The 12863-nt window shown below is 36.0% G+C and overlaps 2 protein-coding genes across 3 annotated transcripts in view; both read left to right on the forward strand.

Annotated features, from left to right (window-relative positions):
• The first annotated feature begins 7841 nt into the window (after positions 1–7841).
• LOC136818218 (uncharacterized) lies at positions 7842–9861 on the forward strand. The gene is made up of 4 exons (XM_067074582.1): positions 7842–7997; positions 8255–8519; positions 8820–8978; positions 9372–9861. The coding sequence occupies exons 1-4, from the start codon at positions 7890–7892 to the stop codon at positions 9638–9640; spliced, it is 801 nt and encodes a 266-aa protein (XP_066930683.1). The 5' UTR covers positions 7842–7889; the 3' UTR covers positions 9641–9861.
• Positions 9862–11766: 1905 nt separating this feature from the next.
• Positions 11767–12863, forward strand: part of LOC136818171 (histone demethylase UTY-like) — a 30670-nt gene continuing 29573 nt past the window's right edge. For both annotated transcript variants that reach the window (XM_067074531.1, XM_067074532.1), the window contains exon 1: positions 11767–12090. In XM_067074531.1, the coding sequence (XP_066930632.1) occupies positions 12088–12090 (3 nt within the window). In that variant the 5' untranslated portion in view covers positions 11767–12087. The remainder of the gene's footprint in view (positions 12091–12863) is intronic.

Here is a 12863-nt window from a genome sequence, read left to right on the forward strand (position 1 = left end):
TATTGATCATAACTTTTCCGAAAATATTTAGATAGTTCAATCTTTTGCAGATAATTTAAAAAAGTTTTGAAACAAAAAAGATAATTACCCATTAAAACTAAGCACTTTTTCTAAAAAGAGGGTAGTAAAACATTTTATTTACGTCTTTTTCAGGTTCATAAAATCATGTTTGTAATTAAATTGCTAATTACCTCATTGGTATTAAATTTCGCGGGTTACAAAATTTCGTGATTCGCGAAATTTTTTCGAGGAAACGTGTTTCGCGTGTATTAAATTTCGCGATTGCGAGTTTTTTTAAATTTTCGTGTGTATTAAATTTCGCGATTCACTAAATCAGGCATTTTCAAAAAGTGGGAATAAAGCAAGAAAATGACTGGTTTCGCTTGAAACAAAACGTTCGGGTGTAACCATACCAAAAATAGTAACAAAACTAATGACAAAATTAGTAGCTAAGTGTATGTAACAAATAAGTATTTTCGGCATATTTTAATTTTTTTTGCGTGTATTTAATTTCGCGAAATTTGACCTAAAAAACTGCGAAATTAAGTATACCCGTGAAATTTTGTAATCCGCGAAATTTAATACCAATAAGGTACTCTTTATAGAATAGATTCACAAACAAGGACTTTTTGTTAAAAGATTCAAGGAACTCGAAACACAAGTTTTATTTTCAAATCTCATAACCGATCTTTTAACCCCCTTCTCACAGACTCACTGGAAAAATTGGCCAAAATATCGGCCCTTATAGAAAATCTTCCTCCAATTTTTGTCGCAATTGAAATTAATGAAATAAACCAAATCTCATTGCAAAATATTTTCCCATCCCCACTGAATTTTCTGATTTGAAATCCCAAGCCATGAAAAATATGAGAATATCAGTCTCAATCTTTTTATCAAAGTTATCTCAAAGTTTTTATCCCCACTGACTGAAAAAAAATTCTACCGGTTAACAGAAAACACCTTATTTCACAAATATTACTAGAGTAGGCAAGTATTTAACGGCCTTGAAAATTTGCATGATCTGAAATTAATACGAATTTTTCTGCTTTTTCAAGGAAACTGCAGCTGGTTTTAATTAAGGGGTTTTTATTAACACGAAATTTTTCAATATTCGTGTGATAAAAGGTAAGTACTCCCGGGAAATAAATACTTCCCGGTGCTTCTTTCCTAGGAAAATAGTACCCCCTTCTGGGAAATTTTTACTCCTTGTTTATTTCTAAGTAAATCCTTTGAAGAGCCTCTTTAATACCTTTTGCAAGAAAGTTGAACAAACTTTGTACAAAAGCTAAATACACCTGTTTCATCACTCGAAATATTTCCCTAATTATAAGTTTTGTAGTTAGAATATTTGAAACTACCAATTTTACCGAGCTAGTTTTTATCATGACCCCATGTTTTTTTCGAGAATGGTTCTGAAACTTCGTCCAAACAGGAACCCATTCTTCAAACTCAAAATCGCCGACAAACACTAGTTGATAGTCCAATTATTAACTTACCAAATTAACTTTATTAACTAAAGCAAAGTACCCAAGGAGGGTATTTTTTTTTACTGTAGGGGGTGTAAATTTCCTAGGAAAAAATGCTCCCGGGAGTACTTATTTCCTAGAAAACATGTACTGGAGGGAGTACTTATTTCCTGTGACCTGTGAGAAAAAAACATTCAAGATTCCTTGGACGTTGGTGTAATTTTGGATGGTGTTTAAATTCGGACCTTGTGACACCACCTGTTATCAATTTTAATTTGGCTGCCCTGGGTCGGTTGGTAAAGTTTTGGTTAAACCCAATGTATATGTGATGTTAATAAACATCACTAAAATTTTCATAGAGGAGATTCTTATTTAGTCAATGTCAGGGTCGATCAACAAGTAAAAGAAAAAGAAATCGACACTCGTAACAGGGTTAAGAGCACCTATAATCAAAGTTGTAATATTTTGAAATAAAAAGTTTTGTTGCCTACCTTCAGTACATCTTCAAGCTCATTGTCTATTTTTTTGCGTTTGGGGACACTTTCTTTCATCTTATCCTCCAAAATTCGTCCAAGTGCGGTTAATTTACAGTGTTGCGGAAGAAATTTTGGAGTTATAGCATTCTTATCCGGTATAATATTAATGTGCTTGATAAGTCCCAAATGTTGTCCTTTAAGAGGAGATGTGTTCTCCATAAAGGTGACCAAAGTATTGGGAAGGGTGTACTCTCTCAAAAGATCAACGTCAGAACGTTTAAAACCAAATTGATTTGCATATTTCAAATCACAAGCGTTAGAATTATCGTCATCGTTGTTTTCTTTTTCAGCTTTGACCCTCTTCAAAATATCGTATACAATTTCGTATGGCACGATGAATGATTTGATAAATGGATTTACGTCAACTTTCTTTTTGTTTGTATTTTCCCGTGGTGTTGTATAGGTGTGCATATACTTTAGTTCGTTACAGTAATCAGCGATCCCGAAGTAAAGTTTTGCATTGAGATGGCTATTCGGGAAAATAATAATACGACCATTTTCATCTTGATATATATCTTTGAACAATTGAGGCTTATTCACTCCTTTTTTTATCATTTTTTTCTTATCTGTTTTCGTCAAAATCGGATATTCATTTTTGTCAATCGCCTCACGAATTTTGTCTTGTTCTTTATAAATTGCTTGGTAAATTCGAACATACGGTTTTCCGTTGAACTTCAACAACATTTCTTCCGGCAGATAGATGTTTTTCTCCTTCTCTGCGTTTGCAAGAGAGGCCAAGATGATAAACGTCAGCAGACCGAAGAGTCTTAATGTTGTCTTGTAAGACACCATCTTGATAGTCAGCCAATACCTAAAAGATGCAGAAAAGTATATTACATTTAGCTATGTCTCAGACCTAGACACTCGATTTTTAAACGACAGAATGTGCTGTCAAAAAAAATGGCTTACAAAATCGCAACCTTACAGTGCAGCCCGTGAGCAGTAAAAAGGTACCCTTACATTGCATTTTACCGAACGTTTCTGACCCTTACAGTGTAGTTCGACGTCGTATTATTTTGCTGAAGCCACCTGAAATAAGCCGGAGATGGCTCTGAAGACGTCGACTCAATGCTCAAAACAAATCAAAATAGGTACGAGTCAAAACTGTATAGATATATCAGATTTTTACTGCCAGACATGCAATTCAGCAGTCCCAAAACACGCCCTTACTTACAGTTTATCCAGCTGCACAGAAGTACGCCCATACAGTGCATTTCGACAGTCTCGCAAATACCCTGAGTATCAGAGGTTAAGTTTTCGAAGGATATTAACCTCTGAAGACCGATAATAGAAATTTTATCGCGCATGTGTCAATCTAATCATTGTAGAAAGAATCAAAGATGAAGAGCAAATAATACCTTATTAATGTCTAGCAGACTGTATCAGTATGCAGTTTACTATTTACGAATTCCCCAGAAGCCTCCAAGTGTAATCGAAGTGAGTTTCTTTCGAAAGAAATCTTTTACATGATCCCCAAATGTATAACAGTAATTACTAAACTATTAATTATGGAAATGTCACTTTCAATTGAATCGAAATAATAGACATACTTTATGTTATGATTCTCTATCACTGACTCTTTTTAAAAAGCATTGATGATATTTTTTTGTTGTCTTTTCAACGACGGGAATAAAAATGTCAACTTTGAACCTCATCCAAGATCTTGGATGGTCGTCATGGTTACTTTTGTCTTCGTTGATTGCGCGCTGAATAGAATCTCGATTCGTCGGCACAGCGTAAATATATGATTTTGAGCTGTGCTTTTCACGGTATCTCGCAAAACCTACCCTTAAGTGTCGGACCATATGAGTGCCCCCCCCCCCCAGCTAGCGGGATCTCTTACCCACTGAAAAAGTTAGCCTGTCCAAGAAATACCCTTAAATTTCCGATTGAAAAAAATACTTAGATTTCATTTCCTGGAATAACGACTAAAACACACCCCCTTCTCTCAGACCCGGTAGGATTCAAAATCACCAGCCACCCCAGCCACCAGCCGCAAGACATTTCCATTCTCATTGGCAGCGTCATTTATTAGCTCCTTCGTCTATCCCATGCAGATATAAAATCCAAGGGTTACAAAATAAAGGTGTAGGTATACTTCAGAAGTTTCGGGTTTATATAGCAATAACAACGGACTGTGACTTACCTGTTGCCTACCAATGAACGAAGTTTCCAATAATTCTATTTGTATTTTCTTTGTTAGAGTTATACTTGGTCAACCGACTGCGTAAAAACCAGAGAGGTCGGTTTTTTAATCTAATGTCAAGGAATTCACCCAGGTGAAAATGATGGGTTTACAATGAAATACGGGGGGATGGTAAAAATAATTGAGAGTGGAAAAAAGAGTAATATTACTGTATAAATTCATGTATAAAAAGTACGAATAAAATGGATGAAAATTCAGCATGAAGTTTTTGGACGTTGCTTATGAATAGTGATTCCGAGGCATATCATGGAGTATCTTGAGTTTAGTATAATTACATTAAACCCCCATCCAATTGAAATTAACCCAGACATTTTGCCATGCTAATTAAAAAAACATTATGTTCTAATCTTCAAACAGTCTGGTTCAACGCTGAAATCAATGCACCTATATCTCATTGAGTATGATTTAATTCTATGGCGATTTTTTTTTGAAACAAGGTCACGAGGCAAATTTGTGGTCTAGAACACCCATACCTTATCATTTCAAATCATAAAAGCACCCCTTGGTCACAGACCCGCCAGTAACGTCAGCCCTTCTGGAAAATTTGGCAAAAATTTCGTCTGGATTATTTTCTATATATAGGAACAATAAAATTTCTATCCCCGTCGGAAGTTTGATTTAACATTTTACCCCCGCTGTGGGAAAAAGTTTCTCCAGGGCTGTGAGACAGGGGTGTATAAAACCTTGAATTATTACAAAGAATGGAAATACTCACAGTACATTCACATATTTCGAAATTAGACCAATCAATTAAAAGTTTCTAATGTACTGTATTTTTTTTCATTAAAGTTTAGATCATACAATAAAGGGGGGGGGGGGGTCTTCAAAGGGTACTCAATACTGAATTACCAGCAATTTTTTTCCCGAAATATCGGAATACCGGATAAAATAAACTCCAAATACCGTCACCGATAATTTTAAGAATTCATGTTATGCCTAATTCGTAATGAAAGGCATTTCAACTGCAAGAATAAAATAAGAAGCAAGGGACCCTGTTGAAACTCATTTTTCAACTGTTATCTTCATCAGACGAACGATCTATTTCGACGTTCAAATAGCATTGAGGAAGCGAAGTTTAGTGGCTGAGGAGGAGCAACCATGGTTTGTGCCGACAGGAGAAACGATTTTTACACTTTTTTATTTGACTAAAAGCACTATGTTTTAGACTCTTCTACTTAACGGAGTACCTCGAGAGCTTCTTTTCATGGAAATGTTAAAGTTCTCATTTGAGTTCATTGAAAGAATTATTCAGTACGTATCTCATCACCTTCTTTTTGGGGGGAAGGGGCATAAATCAGTGTGGTCGAAAAAGAGCAACCCGCACTACGGAAATGTTTTATAAAGATAACGCGAGCGAAGCGAGTGCGAAATTTTTTAGCTAATCCAAAGCCCTCTATTATGGCTAAAAGTGCGTTTTGCAATGTAAAAATAGGGTAAAGGGGCTCCATAATTGGTTTAGTCCATCCATTTTGCTTCTGATAATCGTTAATGATTTCTTATCTAATTCTACTCTAACCAAGGAAAAAAGACATTTGTAAGTGCTTACAGATAGTGTCACTTTTTAATCGAAGGTTGTGAAAAGTCACTATTCAAAGGATATGTAGTGGATGGAATATTCGCCCTTTTTATGTTTTTATGAAAATATAGTTCAGAAAGATTTTGAATTTACTGAAATACCGAACTTCCATGCGTAAATACCGAAATACCGAAACATTTTTAGGCAATTTACCGTCACCGGCAGTATTTCAAATACCGGAATACCGGACAGAAAAAGACCCATACCGTGTCACCGTAAACCTTGAACCCCCTCCCCGAAAAAAGAATAAATTTTGATAAGAATTTATGCCCTTAGCTCGCTTGTTTATGATTTGATAACGATCACGCTTATATCAATTATCTGGCACCCAAATGCAGAAATTTTCATCCGACACGTTAAAACTCTAAAGGTCGGGAAAATCATTTTTACAACTCCTTCATTTTAATATTTTTATAAACTACTGTATGTACTGAAAATCAATCTAGGATTTTTTAGAAAAATGGTCCACTGATTGCACTGATCTTATTAATAACAATAAATCCTGATAGATCAAAATCTTTGGATGGATTCAGGCGCAATATTGGGAAAACTACTTTTAAATTTTAGTCACGCAGTCAGGCACGTGCCACTTAATCATTCAATTATCCCCCTAAACTCGATCCAATCCTTTCCTGACACACTTTTCTATTGTCAATAGGTGCGAAAGAAGGACTGGGACGGTTTTAGTGGGATAAAGCGGACAAAAAAAATGCCCGCGCGGCAAATGGCGGCCACAGTCGAAAAGGTGTATACTATTAGGTGGTAATAATGGTATTACCAAGATGACTATCGCTCTATATTCAATTGAGAAAGGTAAGCAAAAGCTTTAAATCGAACTTTTGTGATTTTTCGTGAAACACGTATACATATATCATAGTATAAGAAAGCCGCGGCTGGAATATGTACCGCATTGTCTTTTCAGTTTATTGCTGTTCCATCTCTGTCTCCGAGCTTTATAAGAACATCAAGATGCTCAGTTACATATTGGTAGATAGTTTTTGAAATTTTTCTCTTATTTTCCTTCACAAAAAGTTTTTTTGTTGCTAGATATCTTTGAATCTGTACCCAATAGAACACTTGAACTAATTTTGGACATATTTTAGGGGTATTTTGTGGAAACAATAGTTTTTCGCCAAAATTGAAATTATAAGAACTATATTCAAGATGACAACTTTCCTGTCAGTTTAAAGGATAAATTTTGAAATTGCTGGCTTGAAATTTTCACAGTATTATCTTGATGTACTTTTTCATTGATTTCTAAAAAGATTTTACTGAAATATTGTGAAGGCATTTCGAGGCACCTCATTAATTTTTGAGTTCTTTCAGCCCACCCACTTTGCGCTTGTTTAAATTTCTTAGTGTTGATTTTTCCTTTACAATGATTTTATAATGCAAGTGTATTATCAAGGGCATATCATTAATGTCTAAAACGCACTGAGAAATAAGTATTAACGACAAACCAATAAAATTTACCATTAAAGATGCTACATTACTGATCTCTTGATCAAAAAATAGTCATCAAATACGACAGAGATAGAACAACAGAAAATCAAATGTTATCATTCCAGCCGCGGCTTTCTTATACTATGCATATATCCTTTCAAAATGTTACTTATCTCTCAATTCAATCAATTACTTATATCAATTTAAAGTCACTTTAAAATCAATCTTTTGAATTTCTATATAAATATTCAACCAGAATTATACGTTGATAATTCAACTCAATAAAGAATTAGACACGAAAATTTCATATTTCAATTATACGTTATGATATAACATACCCACAGAAAATTTGTGACTTTTGAAATTTTTCTCTCAAAAAGGGAGTGCCTCGTATCCCTCGTATCTTTATAATGTTATGATTTCTAATGCAGATGGAGCTCAGTGCAAAGAGTTGCAGCACGGGAAGGTTTTGCTGAAGTTTCTTGAGAGCTTCATGATTATAGAAAAACCTGTTGCCATTGATAGATACCAATATATAAAATACATCTCATGGTTACCGTCGTAAATTAGCGAGTTTATGTTATTATGAATTAAAAATTTGAGTGATGAATGTCAAATTTTTCATCAAAAGAATCTTCTTCTTTTAGATTCGGCAATAAGGAATGGGCAGCTGGCTTAGTTTTGAGAAAGACCATGAATCAGTGGAGAATGTCAAGAAATATTGCGAATCGGTGGTTTTTGTGCGTTTCTATGGGCAGACAAACAGTATGGTAAGAATATTGGAGTATTCAGTGATCTGAAAATATCTTTACTTAGCGGGGCTTTCTGGAGTCGCACGTTCCATCATAAAGGTTTTGGATACAAACTGTCGAAGGGAGTTTGCAGTCGATACTCTATCATTGCATCATGTTTGCGATTTTGCGATTGCTGATATCATCGGCTGTAAATTCTTTTCCCACCTTCACTATCATTAACAGACGGTTAAATCCTTTATAACGATGATGAATATGAAAGCTTAAATTTTTAGAAATCGAATGAAATGGACCACGAAGAGGTAGACGCAGGAGGAAAAGTGAAATCAAAACTTGGAATAATTCTTCACGAACTTGACCGTGAAATCAAGAAGGCTCCAACAATCTCCGAATTTGAAATAACTGAACCGATGAAAGAGATGCTGAAGAAGTTGGCAGCCATTAGAGTTTGTATTGAAGATTGTGAAACTGAGGAAGATTGCTTTAAAAGACTTTTGGAGGACGCTGAGCAGTTCGTGAAGATTTATCGCCAGAGAGGACGTTAGTATACAAATAATTCTCAGTTATTCTCACTCTATATTTGCAATATATATAACTTACTGATCAAGAAAAACCTTTGTAGCTTTGACAAATACCTTACAAATACCTATTTTGAAAATTTTGAACCAAATCTAAGATTATAAAATCACTAGAATAACTGAGTCGATTTAGTTGAAATTTCACCGCATTCATGAATGCTTTAATTTCGTTTTTCAGTCGTAAATGATGAAAAAAAAATTTTCATCCTAAAATAATTTATCAGGAAATTCCTTGAAACCTTATGATGTTCGATATTTGTAGAAATATCAGAAAGTTGCGATGACGACCACGATTTTTATTGGGGAACACGTCAACAGATGCTGTTTGGCAAAGTCATCGTCGATTGGTTGCCTGATCACATTGAGAACCAATCTCGACCGATGGACCCGATTTTTGGAGTTTTGTTCAATCCAACAGGAGGTAGAATTTCAAATATTTTTCGTCAGCAGCTAGACTAAAGAAAAGTAGGCTATTCCAGAAAGAGATTGGTACCTCCTGTGTGTTGAGGGCACAGATTTGTAAAGCCCGAAGGGCTAGATGTCGTGCTTTAAGCTTTTCCAAGCAAAAAAAAATGAACATTGCAAAAAATATTACTGCTATTGTTTTCGAAAGCCTGAAGCTTCTGATTATATATATGGTGAAGATCAGAGATCTGACCTCAAGGAGAGAAAGTGTTGAAAATACTAAATAAAATAAACTAAATATCTTTTCAACGAGCCCATAACCATTATCCAAGATTTTTTACTCAATTCTATCAAATCTTACAGCCTTTCGTTTTGTTTAGGCTTCAGATAAAAATGTGTTCGTATTTAGGGCTTGTTGGACCAGGAGATCTACAATGGATGCATAATGCACTTTACGACGATTTGGGACCTTTCGCATACCACTCAGCTGTTCATGATGCTTTCGGATATTTGAAAACAAACCATAATTCTGGTCCTGGATATTGTTATTTGAACAAAGGGATCTTTGGTGATTGGAGTCCATTTGGTGGACAATTATCTGGCTTGAGGTACTGGAAACAGGTTTTAGCCGTAGCGAAACCAGACGAAGCCAAGCTGGAGCGATTTGTCCTTAGATAAACTTTTAAAAAATATTTTGCGGAGGAAAGTTTGATAATAAATAAGAAACACGTTGAGCCTTGGATGGGCTTTTTGTTTTGAACTGTTTATAAAAAATCTTGAAGTTTTTGTAAATTGGGGAATTCTGATATTTATATAATGCTGTAAATTACTGATTTAATATTTCTTTGTACTTTTGCTCACGTTTTAAACAGTATGTCAATATATTTCAAGAATGTAAACCTCGATGTACACTTCCATATTTATATTTAATGTAAAAACAAACCACTTGTTTTATCGAGGAAAAGAATCTCAAACGGAGAAAGATCTTGTGATAATTTAGATAGAGATAAGTAGATATAAACCCTCCAAATGCATTCGGAATGGGTCCTACTCCCGAAAGAGTAAGAGTCACGGCGCTCACAGACACTGCGACTTGACAGACGTGAGCTACCAAACGTATGTATGTAAATGGCGTATACCATGACACTCGCTTGCCACTAGGAGAGCAGTAATCACGCGAGGCCGAGCCTTATGAATGCTACTGCACGTCAAAATGCCAGTCTTCTAATCTTCCCATACTCTTAGTCAGAATTATGGTACTCGATTACCCTTACAATGCCATGAGTCACTTGCCAACTGAATTGCAGTGATAATTTAGAAATAACAAAAACGTTTAGAATAAATAACTTGATGCAAGAACTAGACTTTGTATCCAGGGCGTACTAGGGTTGTAAGCTGACAAACAGAGGGTGTCAACCGATTTTCGACTCTTGGACCCTTCTTACCGGGACTAAAAAGAAGAAAACAAAGGAAGATTTTGTGAATTTTGACTAAATTTCGATCTTTTCCGGGGTAAAAAGTACGGACTAAAATTTTACTTTCTGGTTTTTCCGACCCTTAGCAGGACTTTGGAAATCCAAAAATTATATACTCTTAAGGTAACTTTGTACCAGAGAGTATATCTCACGTTTATCGCTTCGTTGTACTACGGCAATGGATGTTGAAATTAGCCGTAGATACTGGGTCTGTGTCCAGACAACCTTAAATGGTGGCACATACTGTACCATCCATTTGCCTAAGTACCCCTGGGCTTTGCATATAACAGCAGTCCTTTTTTCGTACTCAAAAATCGAGGAAACAATAAGCTAAAACGGGGATAATGATAATAGTCAGGAGCACATTCTGGAACGAGGGGTAAATCACTTGAAAAAAGGTGTACTATACTTTTTGACTTTTTTTTGAATTTTATTTGACTTTTTGACTTTTTTTGACTTTTTCCCGACAAAAACGCCCACTGCCTTTGGGCGCCTAAGATTCTCCGCCCAAATCTGTCCAAAAACGCCAACCGCCCATAAATTTTGCTCCACCCATCCGCCTATTCAAGAAACTTTTTGACTTTTTCAAGACTTTTTTTTGACTTTTATTTGACTTTTTGACTTTTTCTTTGTTTTGACTTTTTGACTTTTTTTTGACTTTTATCTTTTTGACTTTTTTTGACTTTTTGACTTTTTTTTTTGACTTTTTGTGGGGGAATGTACGATAATTTTTCGAGTGACTTACCCCTCGTTCTGGAACAGTTAAATGTGAGATTGATAGATTAATTTGGGATAACAATATAGACATTTTCATCGCATAAATTACGTCAACGAGCAACACTTAATACTACTACCTCGTTTTAAAATGTCTCCAGTCCTTAGTGGATTTTGACTTCATGGCCATCGTCCTGCGGGCTCATCTCATAACCGATCACCATTGCACTACCCTGAGTATCAGAGTTGTCAATCGAATTTTATTTAAAAAAAAAACCAGAAGCAGAACACAGAAATTGAATCAAAACATGCTGAAAAGAATTTCGAGTGAAAAAAATGAAGTGAGAATTTACTCGAGTTGTGATACTCACGGTACATTGCTACGGCATATGATTCCTCCAGCGGAGGAATTTAAAAAACCACGGGGTTTACAGCCGCGCAGCGTCCCGGCCCCCGGTGATTGAGTGGAGCGGAGGATCTGCTAAGTAAGAAGATCAACCAACACATTTCCGTTTCTGGTATGCCGTCAAAATTGTGAATAACAATAACTTCTCGGCTACCATTTCTAACTCGCTTCTGTGCTCAATAAACAATCTTTCAGTCGCTTTTAACAGTAGCATACTAAGGTCTTGCTGTTTATCTTCTTAAAGACATAACATAATTGTAATATCATTGTAAGACTCGATTAGTCGGAAATTTTATTATAACAAGAGGTCGTAGTATACTTCGTGGTCCTAGTATCTCACAGTTAAACACGACTGCTCTACTTCGACTGAACTTGGGAAAGTTTCTGGTCCCCTCTGAAACAAAATATCCCTTACTCTTTGCTTTTTAGAACCATTCTCAGCTTAAGTCTTTGCAAGGGATGAAGCTATGATACATGGATGTTTAAGTGGATGCAAAAAGCTTTTAATCCACTAAAGCTGTCAAGGAAGAATGGTAAGATTTTTTTATAATTCTTGTTTTTCTTAACTTAAAGTAAGCTAGTATTGACGACCCTGCCTATGCCCCGGACAGTCCGGGGCAAATGTCTGGGGTCTGAAAAAAATAACTTTTTCCCCGGACCTACGTCCGGGGCTCCAATTTTTGCGCCATAAATTTACCCCGGACGTATAGAAAAAAGCCCGCGCGGTCAGCGATTCTATAAAAAGCGACCGCGCGGGCTGTCTGGGGCGTCCGGGGTAGTCTCTCAAAAACAAATAATACGGACCCCGGGCACGCATCAAAAAAACCCCGGACTGTCCGGGGCATAGGCAGGGTCGTTAGTATTGAAGAAGTCGAACCATCTGATAGTGATACAACAAACAGTAGATGAATGTTAGCTGACTTGTGTGAGTATTTTATTATGGCTTATATCAATAATATGCTCCGTTCGCGTCATAAAACATCCCCAAATCCAGTCGGTGTTGGTCGGTCTGTCGGTCTGTCTGTCAGATGGTAGAGTCAAGTTAGTTACCAGTGTACGAACAGCCCCAGTCAGGGGTTTTTCCAAGCACCAAGCAATGCCTCCGTTTGTACTTTCAAATTGAGTTTTTAACAAAGGCGTATGCTAGGGTGGACAGGACAAAATTTTCCCCTCAATTTTAAAAAACCAAACTAATTTTATTTGAAAGTCCTTACCTTTGTGAGAAAAATGAGGGGTCATTTATTAGAATTGGTTAAGTATTCCCAAAGTTATTCCATTTTCAAACCACAAAAAAATCACCTTTTCA

Source organism: Clytia hemisphaerica, unplaced genomic scaffold, assembly GCF_902728285.1.
Source record: "Clytia hemisphaerica strain Z4C2 unplaced genomic scaffold, Clytia hemisphaerica genome assembly, whole genome shotgun sequence".
Classification (NCBI taxonomy): Eukaryota; Metazoa; Cnidaria; class Hydrozoa; order Leptothecata; family Clytiidae; genus Clytia; species Clytia hemisphaerica.